Here is a 13,746-nt window from a genome sequence, read left to right on the forward strand (position 1 = left end):
TCTTTCCCTCATGAAGAAGAGAAATCGTTTTTAAACTGTTATTCTTTAGAACTGTATAAGGTAAAGAAAGGGGGTTGCCCTTGTTCTTATTTTAAGTTCTTGGTCTGGCCATCATCCTCATGTCTTCCACCGGAATCGTGGCAATGCCCCAGGAAGCCGGGATCCATTGGTGAACTTTGGACTTTTCTTCCCAGAACCAGGCCTCCCTTCCCCTTCCTGGGTAGCACTGGTTCATGGGTTGGTGTGGGGAGCTCTCCCCTCCTTCCCTCTCTAGCCCCTTTGGGTGTTGTCTTGCTCACTTGCTTGTTGTAATGTTCCCTGAGGACAGGAAATGTCTAGCTGGCTTGTATTTGAATCTTCAGCACTCAGCACCAAGCCTGCCCTCAAGAAGCACTTTTTCTGCCCACCATTACTACATAGCACCATCAAGCTCCATCTCTTCTCCCTTTCAGAGCCACTAAAAGCTTTCCACACAGATAGCCTCTGTTTTTCATCTCATCATCATTTTCAAACTTGGAAGAACCCACTATTCAATAAAAACTGCTGGGGAAATTGGAGAACAGCATGGCAGAAATTAGGCCCAGACCAACGTCTCATGCCATACCAAGATAAAGTCAAAATGAACGTGATTTAGCAATAAAGGGGTATACTATAAACAAATTAGGGGAGCACAGAATAGTTACCCGTCCAATCTGTGGATGAAGGAAGAATTTATGACCAAACAAGACATAGAGAGCATTACAAGATATAAAATAGAAACTATGCATTAAATTAAAAACACTTTACACAAACAAAATCAATGCAACCAAGATTAGAAGGGGGAAAAAAAACTTAAGAAAAACATTTTTAGCATTTCTGACAGAGTCTTCATTTTGCAAATATTCAGAGAATCGAGTCAAATAAATTATAAGAATACAAGTCATTTCCCCGGTTGATAAATGGTCACAGGATATTAACAGGCAGTTCTTAGATAAAGAAATTAAAACTATCTTTAGCCATGTGAAAAAATGCTCCATATCACTGCTAATTAGATAAATACAAATTAAAACAATTCTGAGGTCCCACTTCATAGCTATCAGACTGGTCAATATGACAAAAAGGGGAAAGGATAAATGTTGGAAGGGATGTGGCTAAATGGGACACTAATACACTGTTGGTAGAGCTGGTAACCGATACAGTTGTTCTGGAGGAAAATCTGTGCATTCTCTTTAACACAGAAATGCCGCCACTAGGTCTGTCTCCCAAAGAGATCAAAAATAGGGGAGCAGCTCTTTTTGTGGTGACGAAGAATTGGAAACTATGGGGTTGTCCATCACTTGGGGAACAGCTGAACAAGTAGTGGTTGCAGTGGAACACTGTTGTGCCATAAGAACTGACAAGCAGGATGATCACAAAAGATCTGGCATGAAATGCTGCCAAGGGAAGTGAGCAGACCCAGGAGAACAGCGGACAGCGTGACAGCCACCAGGGACCACCATCCCCTGTGCAGGAATTAACTGTTATCCACAAGGCCAGGAAAGGGCCACCCACCCACCGCCGAAGAAGGAACCTGCAGAGTCTAAATGCAGATCAAAGCATGCCATTCTTCACTTCATTTCCTTCAGGAAGTTTTCTCTAGTGTAAGGGGCGTGCGTCTTCTTTCACACTGTGACAGACGTGGAGATACGTATTTTATGATACTCTATGTCAGCCTATATCACTATCTGCCAACTGGGGAAGGAGACGTGGATCACAATATGTCAAAAATGATTACTAAAAACTGTTGTAATCTGAAAATGTGTTAAAGTAACATCAGTCCCTTGAGGTCTCCCTTTTGACCTCATAACCCAAGTGAAACAGTTCAGTCCTGATGCGTGTTCGGCTCTGGGCTCTCCAAATATCCTCCGGCCGCTGGAGGAGAGATGGGAGGCAGAGACTGCAAACGGGTTGGCCCGCCAAGAGCTTCTGAAGGCCTGGAGGAGAAGGGGACAGACTGGGGAGATGTGGGGAGCCAGGATAAATAGCCGATGGGTAACAGGGGAAAGGGGGTAGAGGAAGGGCCAAGGAGGACTCCTGGGTTTTGAACAGAGAGGACTGGAGCAACAGAAATGGCGTCGGTATCAAGATGTGATCGTAGCCCGGAGAGCCAGAGTGCCCCGAACCCAGCATTACCGATTCACCATATTATTAATTCATGCCAGATTGCGCCAAAACATCCGCCCATCTGTCTGCAATCACTGCCTTCTCGGGCCCCCCAAAGGGAGTAAATCAAGCCCCTGCGAGCTGGAAATCCTTCATCCAGTGTTCTGCACCCAGGAGAGGCCCACCAGATGCCATCTGATTTTCTGGTGGAGTTGGTAGGTTCATCGTGTCCCGTGAGATTTCTTTTTCAGCAGGAGCAGTAAGCGTTTGAATACTGTTACTGGCCTGAAAGCTCTTGGGTGGAAGTGTTTCATGTGGATACTTCACAAAAACTTTCCTTGTGCCGCTCACTGGGCTCTAAATGTTTGTGGCCATTGCATTATTTAAGTATGCCTCTGAAAAGATGCGTGTGCGTGCTTTTTTTATTCACGTGTGACGTCTCCCTTCTCCCGTGTCCCAGCCGTATTTCAGGGAATCTGCCCATCAAGCATGTAACTCACAAAGCCCACCCCCATATGTAATACGAGCGGGCTAAGACTGCCTGTCTGGGAGTTCACAATCTTCGAGACAACGCCGCTAACCTTCCCCCTCTGTTTTTCTAGCTCATCACTCTCTTTGAATGAAAAACTTGTGCATGTGGCATACTGGAAGGAAGACGACAAATTGCTATTAATTGGACTTCCTGCTGAAGAGTAAGTTGAACCCTTTTTTTCCCCTTTATGCTTTGAAGTCAGGTATCAATGCACTTTTCACAAGGTCCATCTCATTGAACATATTCTGTTTTTATGCTAAAGCTAAACTGCATGGTGCTCAGAGGTGGCGGAGAGAGTGGATCTGGTTTCATTAGTATTTTCTAGGTTAGTTATTAATCCTATTAAGACTTGATTCTTCAGGGCTAATCCCAAGCCAGAGATTTGCCCTGAGGCAACCTGAGTCTCTACTGATACTTTTGTGAAGTGGAATTTGTTTGGCATCCAGCACCTGGACCTTCCTAATGGCATATGCTTTCCCTCCCACATTCTTTGCTCTTTATTTCTTCCCCTTCCAAGGGTGAAATGCAGAGGCCCTATCGCATTACATCTGCCTTCAGTGTCTTCATGGGACAAAGGCTGTCTTTGACTCTGAACCAGCTTGCCCAAATGAATATCAACAACCAGGGAATTCTGAATCATCATCACTCTGTCTCATCCCTTCCTCCTGAGAGCCCTGCAAGTTGGGACTCTTCCTTACTGTCTGGGATGCACCCACTTTGTGCTTAGCTAACCTATTTGGTATTTCTGTGAGGAAACATGCCAGGGCATTGAAAATGGGAAGCATTGGGGTGTGGAGAGTCATCCCAGAGACATGGGTTTGGCCCCCGCAGCACCCCAGCCTCTCCTCCTCCAGAGGGGACCGAGAGGAATACCATTTCAGAGAACGCAGGGAGATAGATGCTCGACTCTATACTCTACCACAAATCCAAGTGTAAAGGCGAAAGCTGCATTTTTGAGCCTAATCTTGATGAGGGCTCTTTTCCATTCCTTATTCAGAGATGATAGAGGCCTTGTGAATCATAAGCTTTTGTTAAAGAGCAGGATTCTCATAGGAAGCTTTGGGGAAGGCACCCCTTCTGCAGAGAGTGATCAAGAGTCACCCCAGAGACACCAGTGCATTGCTGGTAGAGTTATGAATTGGTCCAACCATTCTGGACGGAAATCTGGAATGACACCCAAAGGGCTTTAAAAGAATGCCTGCCCTTTGATCCAGTAATACTGCTACTAGGTTTGTATCCCAAAGAGATAAATATATATATATATATTTGTACTGTGGTGGCAAAAAACAATTAGAAAATGAGGGGTTGTCCCTCATTTGGGGAATGACTGGACAAATGTTGGTGTTTGGTGGTGCTATATTGTGCTATAAGGAATTCCATGTGATCTGGAAGAACCTCCAGGAAGTGATGCAGAGCGAGAGGAGCAGAACCAGGAGAACAATGTACATGAGACTGCTACACTGTGAGATGATCAAATGTGATAGACTTTACCACCAAAAGCAGTGTGACGATCCAGGACAATTCTGAGGGACCTAGGAGAAAGAACACTACGCACATCCAGAGGAAGAACTGTGGGAGCGGAAACTCAGAAGAAAAACATATGACTGATTACGTGGTTGTATGGGCATAGGGTTGGGGGTCTGGGTTTTAAGAGATTATTCTATTACAAAAATGAATAATATGGAAATAGGATTTGAGTGATAATACATGTATAATCCAGGGGGAGGGGAGAGTCACTCCAGAGAGGAGGAGCAAAAGGTGGATATGACGAAACACAAATATAGAGGAGGATAAATATTTTAACCATTTTGAGGAAAGATAATGCTGAAACCTCCGGGGAAAAGATAGTGGCTTTCTTTGCCATGTTCATGTCATTGATAATGAGGGCTGCAGTCAGAACGAGCTGAATTCAAATTTAGCCTCAGATAGGTCCTAGCTGTGTGATCCTTGGCAAGTCATTTAACTGTCTACCTCAATTTCTTCCACTGTAACAAGGGGAAAATATCACCATCTGCCTCCCAGGGTTGTTGAGGATCACATAAGACAATATTTGTAAAAAGAAGCCCCTTCATTCAGTGCCCTGACACATAAATAAAAGCACTTCATAAGTGTTTCCTTCCTTCTTCCCTAATGTGCATCGCCTCCTGGAAAGTGTGGCGGCTCCAGGTTTGTCCTTATGGAAAAGGAATGAATGAATTGAATGGCCAAAGGAATGAAAAGCATTTATTAAGCCCTTACTTTAAGCCTTATACTAAATGCTAGCAACACAATGAAGAAAATCCAGAGGGTCCCTGCTCTCCAGGAGCTCAGCCTCTCACCTGAGGATGTGATACATGAAAGAAAGCCCCCTGGGCAGACGGAGAGACCCACAAGTCCTACGGGTTCACCTTTGGGCTGGATGGCAAGCCCCAGGGTGCAGAGGTGACATCAGCTGGTCAGATGCGGTGCCTCATTCTGAGGGAAGAGGGGCAAGTAGCTGGCAGACCTAGAGGACACCATCTCCCCAGAGGCGTGGAGCTGGTGACTCCCACCTCATCCAAGCTGAGGAAGGTCCAGCACCAGGACAGGGGCAGAAAGCTGGCGGAGGGAGCCCAGGGATTGTGGCAGATCTTCCCACCTCCTGACCAGCCCATCTGGGTTCTGGCTGTGAGGAAGCAAAAGTGCTTTTTAAAGAGATGGTGGATTCAGAGAGAACTGAAGGAAACTCAGGACAAGTTGATCCAGGGTGAATGGACTGGGGTAAATAGCCGGCCAAAAAGGATGGGAGGCAATAGGGGGAAATAAAGCCGAGCCTGGAGGGAGGAAATGTAACAGCAGATCGAAAGGAGGTTTCTGGGTACCGTGCAAAAAACAAGTTGGGGTTCAGTTGGCTGCAACCCACACTGATGACGTATAGGCCTTGTATGCAGGGATTACATCAGACCTGCCCGCATGGAGCAACTAATGCAGGGCCCCCAGGCCAGAGCGAAAGGGAACTGCCCTCCAGCCTAGGCCCATGGCGATCCTGCTCCCCTGGAATCTGGGGAACTGGGGATGAAGCTGCAGAGGTGGGAAGAGGGAAGGGAGCCTGGGAGACTCCAGGCAAGGGGCCTGCAAAGAGAAGAAGGGAACCCCGGAGGGCTTCCGTTTCCCTGTGCCTCATCTATTGGCCTCCATTTCTCATCTAGAAAAAATACAATTAAAGAAAAACCGTGCCGTCCGAGAACTTCTGTCCTTAGGATCAAGAACTTTCTGGAAAGGGCCAAGTAGTCACTACTTTAGGCTCTGCGGGCCAAGAAGCAAAACTGACTATAGTTGATAGTTATTTCCACGAGCCTTACTGATAACAATCAACATGTAATCATAATCATTGGGTACATTAATGTGCTGCTGGGCACAAATGTTCTTCTCCTTTCTTGGGAGTGTAAATGCGTGTCGCCTCCCTCTGTGTGGCGTTGACCAAGTCCCGTTTGCCTTTCCAGCGTTCCTCTGCCTCAGCTAAGGAGTATGATAGAAGATGTTGCCCAAACCCTAAAGTTCATGTACGGCTCCCTGGTCAGGTGAGTCACGCACGCCCTGCCCTCGAGAGGCGGCCCCAGGGCCCAGGCCTGCCCCCCAAACTGACCTCACCCACATTCACCTCCACCCTGCCCTTCTGCCCAAACAAAGCGGAAAGGGTTACGAAGGGACCCAGCTCGTTTAAACTAGCCTCCCAGAGAGAGGCCCCGCGCTGGCCTGGCCCGTTGGCCCGGCGACATGCCGTGCCGAAATCTAGGGGCGGAGAGGAGAGCCCCCAGTCCCGCTCAGCCCAGAAGCGCGCGAGCTGGCTGGCTGCCCACCAGGTGGCCGCAGGGAGATGCGGCAGCCTCTGCTCTGACCCCCGCGCCCCTTTCTGCAGCGCATTCTGCCAGGAGGACAACGGCCCTCGGCTGCATCTTTTTTTCAACTTGTTCTTCCAAAGAGCCCTTCGGCCCGCGGCGCTGTGGCGCCGGTGCGGCGCTCCGTCCCGTGACGCCGCCGGCTCCTTGCTCCTCGACACGCTGCCGGGGGTCCAGTGGCTCCCGCTTCCACCAGACACCCAGGTAGGCCTGGCCTTCCCGATGGTGGGGCCCCGGTCCGCTCCTCCTCTCTGCTCCATCGGGAAGCGGTGAACAGAAGAGGCAGCCTAAGGACACTGAGTGTGGCTGCCTCTGCCTCCCGGGGGCTCATGGGGGGTGGGGAGCACGACTTCCGGGGCTGAGGTGTGAGTGGGGAAAGACGGAAGAGGAGGAAGTGAAGCGGGGCATTTCCTGGCTTCAAGCGCTCCCTGGCAGCCTCGCTGGCCCCGTCTCAGCTGGGGCCTTTGTTCGTGGCCTTGCAAGCCCTGGGAGGGAGGCCCCTCGCTTAGCCCTGTGAGGAAGGCGCCGGCCCTGCAGGGTCTCCTGGCTCTGTGAGGGAGGCGAGATCAGGCGGGGGAGGGATACGTGAGCGGAGCGGAGGGACACAAGGCGGACCTTCTCCAGGAAGAAGTTAGGAGCCGAAGCTCGCGGGGCCCCTGGCTTTTGTTTGTATCTTCCTAAGGGGCAGGCCTGGTGAGCTCTTCCGCTCCTCCTCTCCCTAGTTCAACAAGCCACTCTGGGACCCTCTGGCCCAAATTTAGACCGTTAGTGTGCCGTGATGGACGGCACTTGCACCCTTTTCACCCACTGTTTAGGGATTCTATTTTGGTTCTTTTTTTCTTGAGTAAGTAGGAGAAAAAGCATTCCCGTGGCAGCAGAGAAATAGGGGGGCCTTGAGCGTCCCAGCCGGTGTCAGACCTGGAAGCCCCGAGACTCGCTTCCTCGGCCTCCTGCCCAAGGCCCCCGCAGACACCCACCCAGAGAAACCAGGAGCCTGGATCAGTGGCAAGCGTGGCACACTAAGAGCCGCGACTCCAGCTCAGGCCGTCGGCTGTTGGGGCCGGCCCTGGACTTCCCTCAGCCCTGCAGGGGACGTCTTGGCCTTTGAAAGAGCGCTGCGTCCCCCCTGGCCGCCCGGATGCCTCTGGGGATGAGTGAGCCGCCCCGAGCCCAACCCCTCCTGGAGGCCAAGTTCGGTCAGCCTAGGCCGGTGCGGGGGCTGCCGTCCAGGCCCAGTGGCTTGTACGACGACAACGTTGCCACGCCGAAGGGGCAGGCAGGAGAGCGCCGGCATCTTCCCTTGAGAAATGTGCCTGGGGAGAGCTGCCTAGAAGCCTCGGGCCTTTTCACGTGGCCCTGGAGCATATTCACACCGAGTGGCTGTTGGCTCTTAGGGACGATGCTGTGGGCGGTTACCTTCCGTCTTGGAGTCACTGCTGCGATTGGCTCCAAAGCAGAAGGCTGCTAAGGGCGAGGCCATGGGGGCCAAGGGACGTGCCCAGGGTCCCATTTGAAGCCAGGGCCTCCCGTCTCTAGGCCTGGCTCGAGCCCCCCAGCTGCCCCCAAAGGTGCGTCTTCTTAGAACTCCAGGAGCAATGCAATCGCCACACTGCTTTGCACTGACCTGGGGCTGAACCCTTCTTTTCCCGATGAGTGTTTAGTTTCTTTTTTAGGCTCTCTTACTGTTGCCATTTTTGTTCTTTATCATGAAGCTGTTTTGTCTTCCCAGCGAGCCACCATAACAGATTTCCTCCCAAGGTGTCCAGAGCTCTAGGACCCTGACGGTCTCCCTCCCGGAGCTGTGACGGCCCTATCTCAGAGGCTGCCCAGAGAATTGCGGCGCGGCGCTCGGCGGAGGGACAGGTGGGGGACGGGCCTCCTGGGAACGGACCTTCATCCTTGCCCGTTCTGTTTGTGTTCTGCCCCTCTTAGATGGTGATCGACATGGCCCTGAGTGACTTGGAGGCAGCAGACTTCGCGGAACTGGTGAGGAGAGCTTTAGACGCCGCCGCTTCATGCTCAGCCCTGATGCGATGGCGGGGGGTCCTGTGAAGGAAACCCCCCCTTCTGCCTCCCGCCTCCCCGTCTGACCTGTGTGCGTGTGTGTGCACACGCGCGCCCCCCAGCCCATCTCTGCCATCGTGAGGCCTCTGGACTCATGGTTGGCCACTGTGTTCGTTTGGAAGTCTTGGGGAGTCGCCTGTCTCTACTGTGCTGTCCGAGCTGTTGTGCGCCCCCCTGCGTCAGGGTACAAGCCTCGGGGCTTTCTCTGAAGCCGCCCCCTTCGTCGTGTCCCGCGGAGGGGCAGCCCCTCCCTTTCCAGAACCCCTTTCTCCCAGAGCCCGGCTCCAGGGGCCGAGGCCGCCTTTTCCCTGGAGGCTTTCCTCTAAACACTCCCCTCGGTGGCCCTCGCCATTCCCCGCGGGAGAGAGCCCCTTATCCGGGAAGCGCGCCAAGACGGTTTGCCATTTGGGCCTGGGCAGAGTCGGTGGATGGGGCGGGGGAGGGCGGCGGGCCCAGGCTGTGAGAGCCCCCGGGGGAGCTCCCCCGGGTCCTCCCGCGGCCTGTCGGCCCACTGCCATTACCAGCAGGGCAGACGAGCGCCCTGGGCAGGTTCCCGTGACAGCGTGGCAGGCAGGGAGCCCATCCTCGCCCCCTCTCCGTTTTCCACCCGAGGAGAGCGAGGCCCGCGCAGGGGGGAGGGACTTGCCCAAGGTGCATGGCAGAGGATCAGCTCTGGGCCGGTGCGGCCCCACAGGAGTGTCTGGGATCCCTCTCTGCCTCCCGCTGAGTCCTTGCTGTGGGTGGCTCGGTGCTCGAAGCAGCAGCCCTAGAGTTCTCGGGTTCAAATCTGGCTTCCCCTAGCCGCGGCGCCACCCTACGCAGGTCTGTTACGCCATTGGCCTCCCTTGCCTCAAGGCCCCTCCGGCCTCTGACGGGGTATGGGGAGTTGGGGGGCTGACAGCCTCGCCCACAAAGCCTGGCCTCCAGCATCCGCCGGCCTCTCTGCCTGGGCACGGGGCCGGGCCTCCGGGTCACTGGTTGGTGTCCTCTCCGGCTGGGTGCCCCGAGCCTTCTCTTTCTCCCCCAGGCTTGACGCCCCTCGTTTCAGTGAAGCCGTGCCCTTTGAGCCCCTCCAGAACCCCTGGGCATCCCCTCCCCTTCCATAAGGGCCAGTCCTCCCTGACACCCTGCCCGGGGCCCGGCTCCTCGACGAGCCGGGCCTCTTGTGTGTGTGGTCCCAGAAAGACGTTCTTGTCAGCCCCGGGGCCGCTCGCTTTTCCTTTCGGGGACTCCATCCGCCAAGAGCCAGCCTTTAAGAGTCCCCGCGCGATGGCCCCCCGGCCAGGAGCCTCTCAGAGCTGGGTCACGCCGGGCCCGGGGGCTCCGCCTCCTCGGCTGACTAACGCGTGCTGTCTTGTTTTCAGTCTGAAGACCACTACGACATGCGGCGCCTGTACACCATACTGGGCTCGTCTCTGTTTTACAAGGTGAGGCTGCTGGCGCGCGTCGCTGCGTGGCTGTGCCGGTGTGTCGCCGCTTTGTCCAAGACGAGCCTGAAACAAGCGTGTCCTTTTGCTGGGCGCTTTTGCCCCTTTCCTTTAACGCCGCCCCGACTCCGGCCTCTGGGCCCGCGTGAGCGTTCACCCGTGCTCGCCATTTGTTCCGATTCTGAAACCCAAGCTAGGCAAAGCAGGTCCCCGACTTCAGGAGCGGAGCGTGTGCGCCTCCGGGCCTTGGCCGGGAGTGTGAAAGTCACAGGGCAGCGGCGGCCCCGGGTGAGAGCCGGAGCCACGGACAGAAGGAATTGGGCCTCGGTGCCTTGCTCGCTGGGGGACCCTGGCAAGCCTGGCCCTGACCCCTCCTCTGCCTTGGAGCCGCATCGCCGCTAAGACAGAAGGGAGGCTTTAAAAGGAAACAGTGACAGGATACACCGCTCTGGTTATCTTTCTAGTGCGGGATCAGAGCAAAAGAGATCTTCTAAGGAAAGCCAGTCAAGGCCATTTCGCTGGAAACCCTGTTAGCGTTCCCCAGCACTCCATTGTAGGCCAGCAGTCCAGAGAGCCTCCCACGCGTCCAGTCTCCCCTGGCCCGAGGAACGTGCGAGGACCACACCAGGGCGGGAGTTGTCTTCCATTCGCTGTGTCTTGGTGCGTCCCCGGCCTGGTGAGGCGGTGCCCCTGGCTGTGGCGGCCAGTCGGGCCCACGCAAACCCAGCGAGATCGGGAGGGATTCTGTTGGCTCCTCTCGCAAAGGACGCCTCCAACCTCCCTCAGAGAGGGCCGAGGCTGCCCTTGTTGGCCAGGATCCCGAGCCCTGCCTCTCGGGAAGCCCCGTGTGTGATCCGCAGAGACCCGTCTTTGGTCTTCTCTGGCCTCCCTGCCCCCAGCTCCGAATTGAGCAAGCAGCGGTTGCTGGGACCGTTCCTGTTCTCGGCAGGGCATGAGGCGTGTTTCTTGGGCAGACGCAGCGCGCGAGGCTGGCCCAGCATCCTAGCCACCTTGCCACACGGGGTCCCACTTGTTTCTTACCGATGGGATGTTGGGAATTATTTTTGTATTTCTGCTGATAGCACCTCCCCTCCGCTTTCCCCTGAAACACTCCGGCTCCTTCACCCATGACCTTCTCCCCCGGGGCTGCCAGCAGAATATTGCCCTCCCCTCGGGGACAGCTAGCCCCTCACCCTGCCCAGCCAGGGCTCATCTTTTCCAAGGCGCTTGGCTTAAGTTCATTCTGCTCACTAAGTGTCGTGCCCCCTAGTCCACATGTGAAATCTCCCTTGGATTGCGTAGGCTGGGAGAGAAGAAAGGAGGGAGTTTGGAGCTCAGAACCTAAAAGAGTGGAGGGTAAAAAACGGTTTTACATGTCTGTCATTGGGGAAACATCAATATTGTTTGGAAAATAAGGAAGCATTGGGTTCTATTGCCCACAACTTGGGGGACTGCGTGGGAGCCTGCGCTTGAGCTCTTCCCCTCTGTGCTCTCTTTCAAGGGTTACTTGGTTTGTAACCATTTGCCAAAGGACGACCTGATGGACATCGCCGTGTATTGCCGTCATTATTGCCTGCTCCCGCTAGTTTCCGAACAAAGGATTGCTCACTTGGTCATATGGAGGGAGGTGTTTCCGAGGCGCCATCTACAGCCCGCGTCTGAAGCAAACACGGAAGCCTTTCGGGAACCAGGAGGAAGATATTTCCTATTGATCGTTGGTTTGGTAAGTTATGCCTCCAGGCATTCTTAGAATAATGTCCCTTGTGCTCCTTCCTCCCTTGAAGTAGATTTGTTTTAACCTTCACCGTCTGTCTTACCATGAACACCACACATTAGTTTCAAGGCAAAAGGGGGGTGGTAGAGGCGTAAGTGTCCAAGGCCAATTTTGAACCCAGCACCCTCCATCTCCAGACTTCACTTTCTAACCACTGAGCCACCTAGCTGCCCCTTCTAAGTAGATCTTAAGCAAAAAGAGAAATGCAAACTATTCATAAATTCAAAGGCAAAGTATTAAAAAACAGAGGCTCGAGTTCCTTCCTTGGTGAAACTGGACCAGTGGGAGGACCTTTGGTGACACTGAGCATTTTGTTTCACTGCTTCCCTCTAATTACACCAGGTTCAGCCCCTGCTTGCCTTTGGGCAATAGAGTAGCATGTCAAGAGAGAATCCATGGAAGGGCCAACCAACAAGGGAGGGGTTTGGGGAATAATGGAAGTGACTCAGAACTCTGGATCGATTTGTGCAGTGTTCCCAAGTGTCTAGATCAAGGGTTCTTAACCTGAAATCCCTACATTTGGTGGGGGGGAGGGGGGATTGCTTCTTGATGTTCACTAACTTCTGATTGAAATTTGGCATTGCCTGCCATTATTTTTTAGAATCACTATTCTGAGAAAAGGTTAGGCTACAAACCCACTCCTGCTGCATTTCTGGACAGTAAGGAGAGAAAAGTGGAATGAAGGATAAATTTGGAAATGAATGAATGACTAATCCCAAAGAATAGTCTGCCCTTTGATCCAGCCGTAGCACTGCTGGGTTTGTACCAAAGAGATAATAAGGAAAAAGACACGTACAAGAATATTCATAGCTGCACTCTTTGTGGTGGCAAAAATTGGAAAATGAGGGGCTGCCCTTCCATTGGGGAATGGCTGAACAAATTGTGGTATATGTTGGTGATGGAATACTATTGGGCTCAAAGGAATAATAAAGTGGAGGAATTCCATGGAGACTGGAACAACCTCCAGGAAGTGATGCAGAGCGAGAGGAGCAGAACCAGGAAAACATTGTACACAGAGACGGATACACTGTGGCACAATTGAATGTAATGGACTTCTCCATCAGTGGCAGTGCAGTGACCCAGGACAATTCTGAGGGACTTAGGAGAAAGATGCTCTCCACATCCAGAGGAAGACCTGTGGGAGGAGAAACACTGAAGAAAAACAACTGCCTGATCACATGGGTCGAGGGGATATGACTGGGGAGGTAGGCTCTACAGGATCACCCTAATCCAAAGAATAGTCCCTAATGGATCCATCAGCTTGGAGGGGATATTTTTAGTGAAGTGTCCCAGAGGCTCACCCTGGACCCTAAGGTTATTTCTATTAGGGATTTGGATGAAGCCAAAGAAGAGAGGGGTTGATTTTTCGCATGATGCGCACTGAGGAAGGGGAAGGCAGGCTCTGTTGCCAAATACTCAGGATCCAAAAGTCAGAGAATGGGATTTGGACTTTAGGGCAAGGTTTATTATAAATGGGGGACTTGCAGTGATTCCCAAGCTGATTCCCAGCCACCTTAGGGGGCTGACCTGTATTTTCCTGATGAGCGGAGGGAAAAGACTGCTTTCTCTCCTGTTACCACCCAACTAGTTACAATGTGAAGAGACAGACAACAGCGAATACCCAGAAGTTCCCAGAAGATAAAGACCGAGAACATAACACAGATGGGCCACACCGAGACGTGAACCAGAAGACCCACCCAAAGCAGCAAATTAGAACTCCTAAGTAGGTCAGTGGGAGGTGCTAAGAGCCTTGGGCTAGCCATGGAGGAGTTGTGAGCACACGGAGGTGCTACCTAGCCAGCCCTCCCGGCCGGAGAAGGGAAAGGGACGGCTTTGAGGAACAAGGACAAGTGGTGAAGGAGGAGCTCTCCCCCAAAAGCACGGGAGCAGGGAACTCCAATTGGCCCCGGCGGTCATTTTGTCCTTGAGAAGCTGGAGAAACCAACCAGGGGAAATCCCAGGCCTGCACGC

At 53.0% G+C, this 13,746-nt stretch overlaps 1 protein-coding gene across 4 annotated transcripts in view; it reads left to right on the forward strand.

Moving 5' to 3' along the window:
- Positions 1 to 13,746, forward strand: part of INTU (inturned planar cell polarity protein) — an 82,273-nt gene that overhangs the window by 53,423 nt on the left and 15,104 nt on the right. For 3 of the 4 annotated variants that reach the window (XM_056803514.1, XM_016422895.2, XM_056803516.1), the window contains exons 6-11: positions 2,724 to 2,813; positions 6,115 to 6,192; positions 6,531 to 6,714; positions 8,443 to 8,496; positions 9,939 to 10,001; positions 11,503 to 11,724. In XM_056803514.1, the coding sequence (XP_056659492.1) occupies positions 2,724 to 2,813; positions 6,115 to 6,192; positions 6,531 to 6,714; positions 8,443 to 8,496; positions 9,939 to 10,001; positions 11,503 to 11,724 (691 nt within the window). The remainder of the gene's footprint in view (positions 1 to 2,723; positions 2,814 to 6,114; positions 6,193 to 6,530; positions 6,715 to 8,442; positions 8,497 to 9,938; positions 10,002 to 11,502; positions 11,725 to 13,746) is intronic. The other variant, XM_056803515.1, reaches the window with a different exon arrangement.

This window comes from Monodelphis domestica, chromosome 6, assembly GCF_027887165.1.
Source record: "Monodelphis domestica isolate mMonDom1 chromosome 6, mMonDom1.pri, whole genome shotgun sequence".
Taxonomy (NCBI): Eukaryota; Metazoa; Chordata; class Mammalia; order Didelphimorphia; family Didelphidae; genus Monodelphis; species Monodelphis domestica.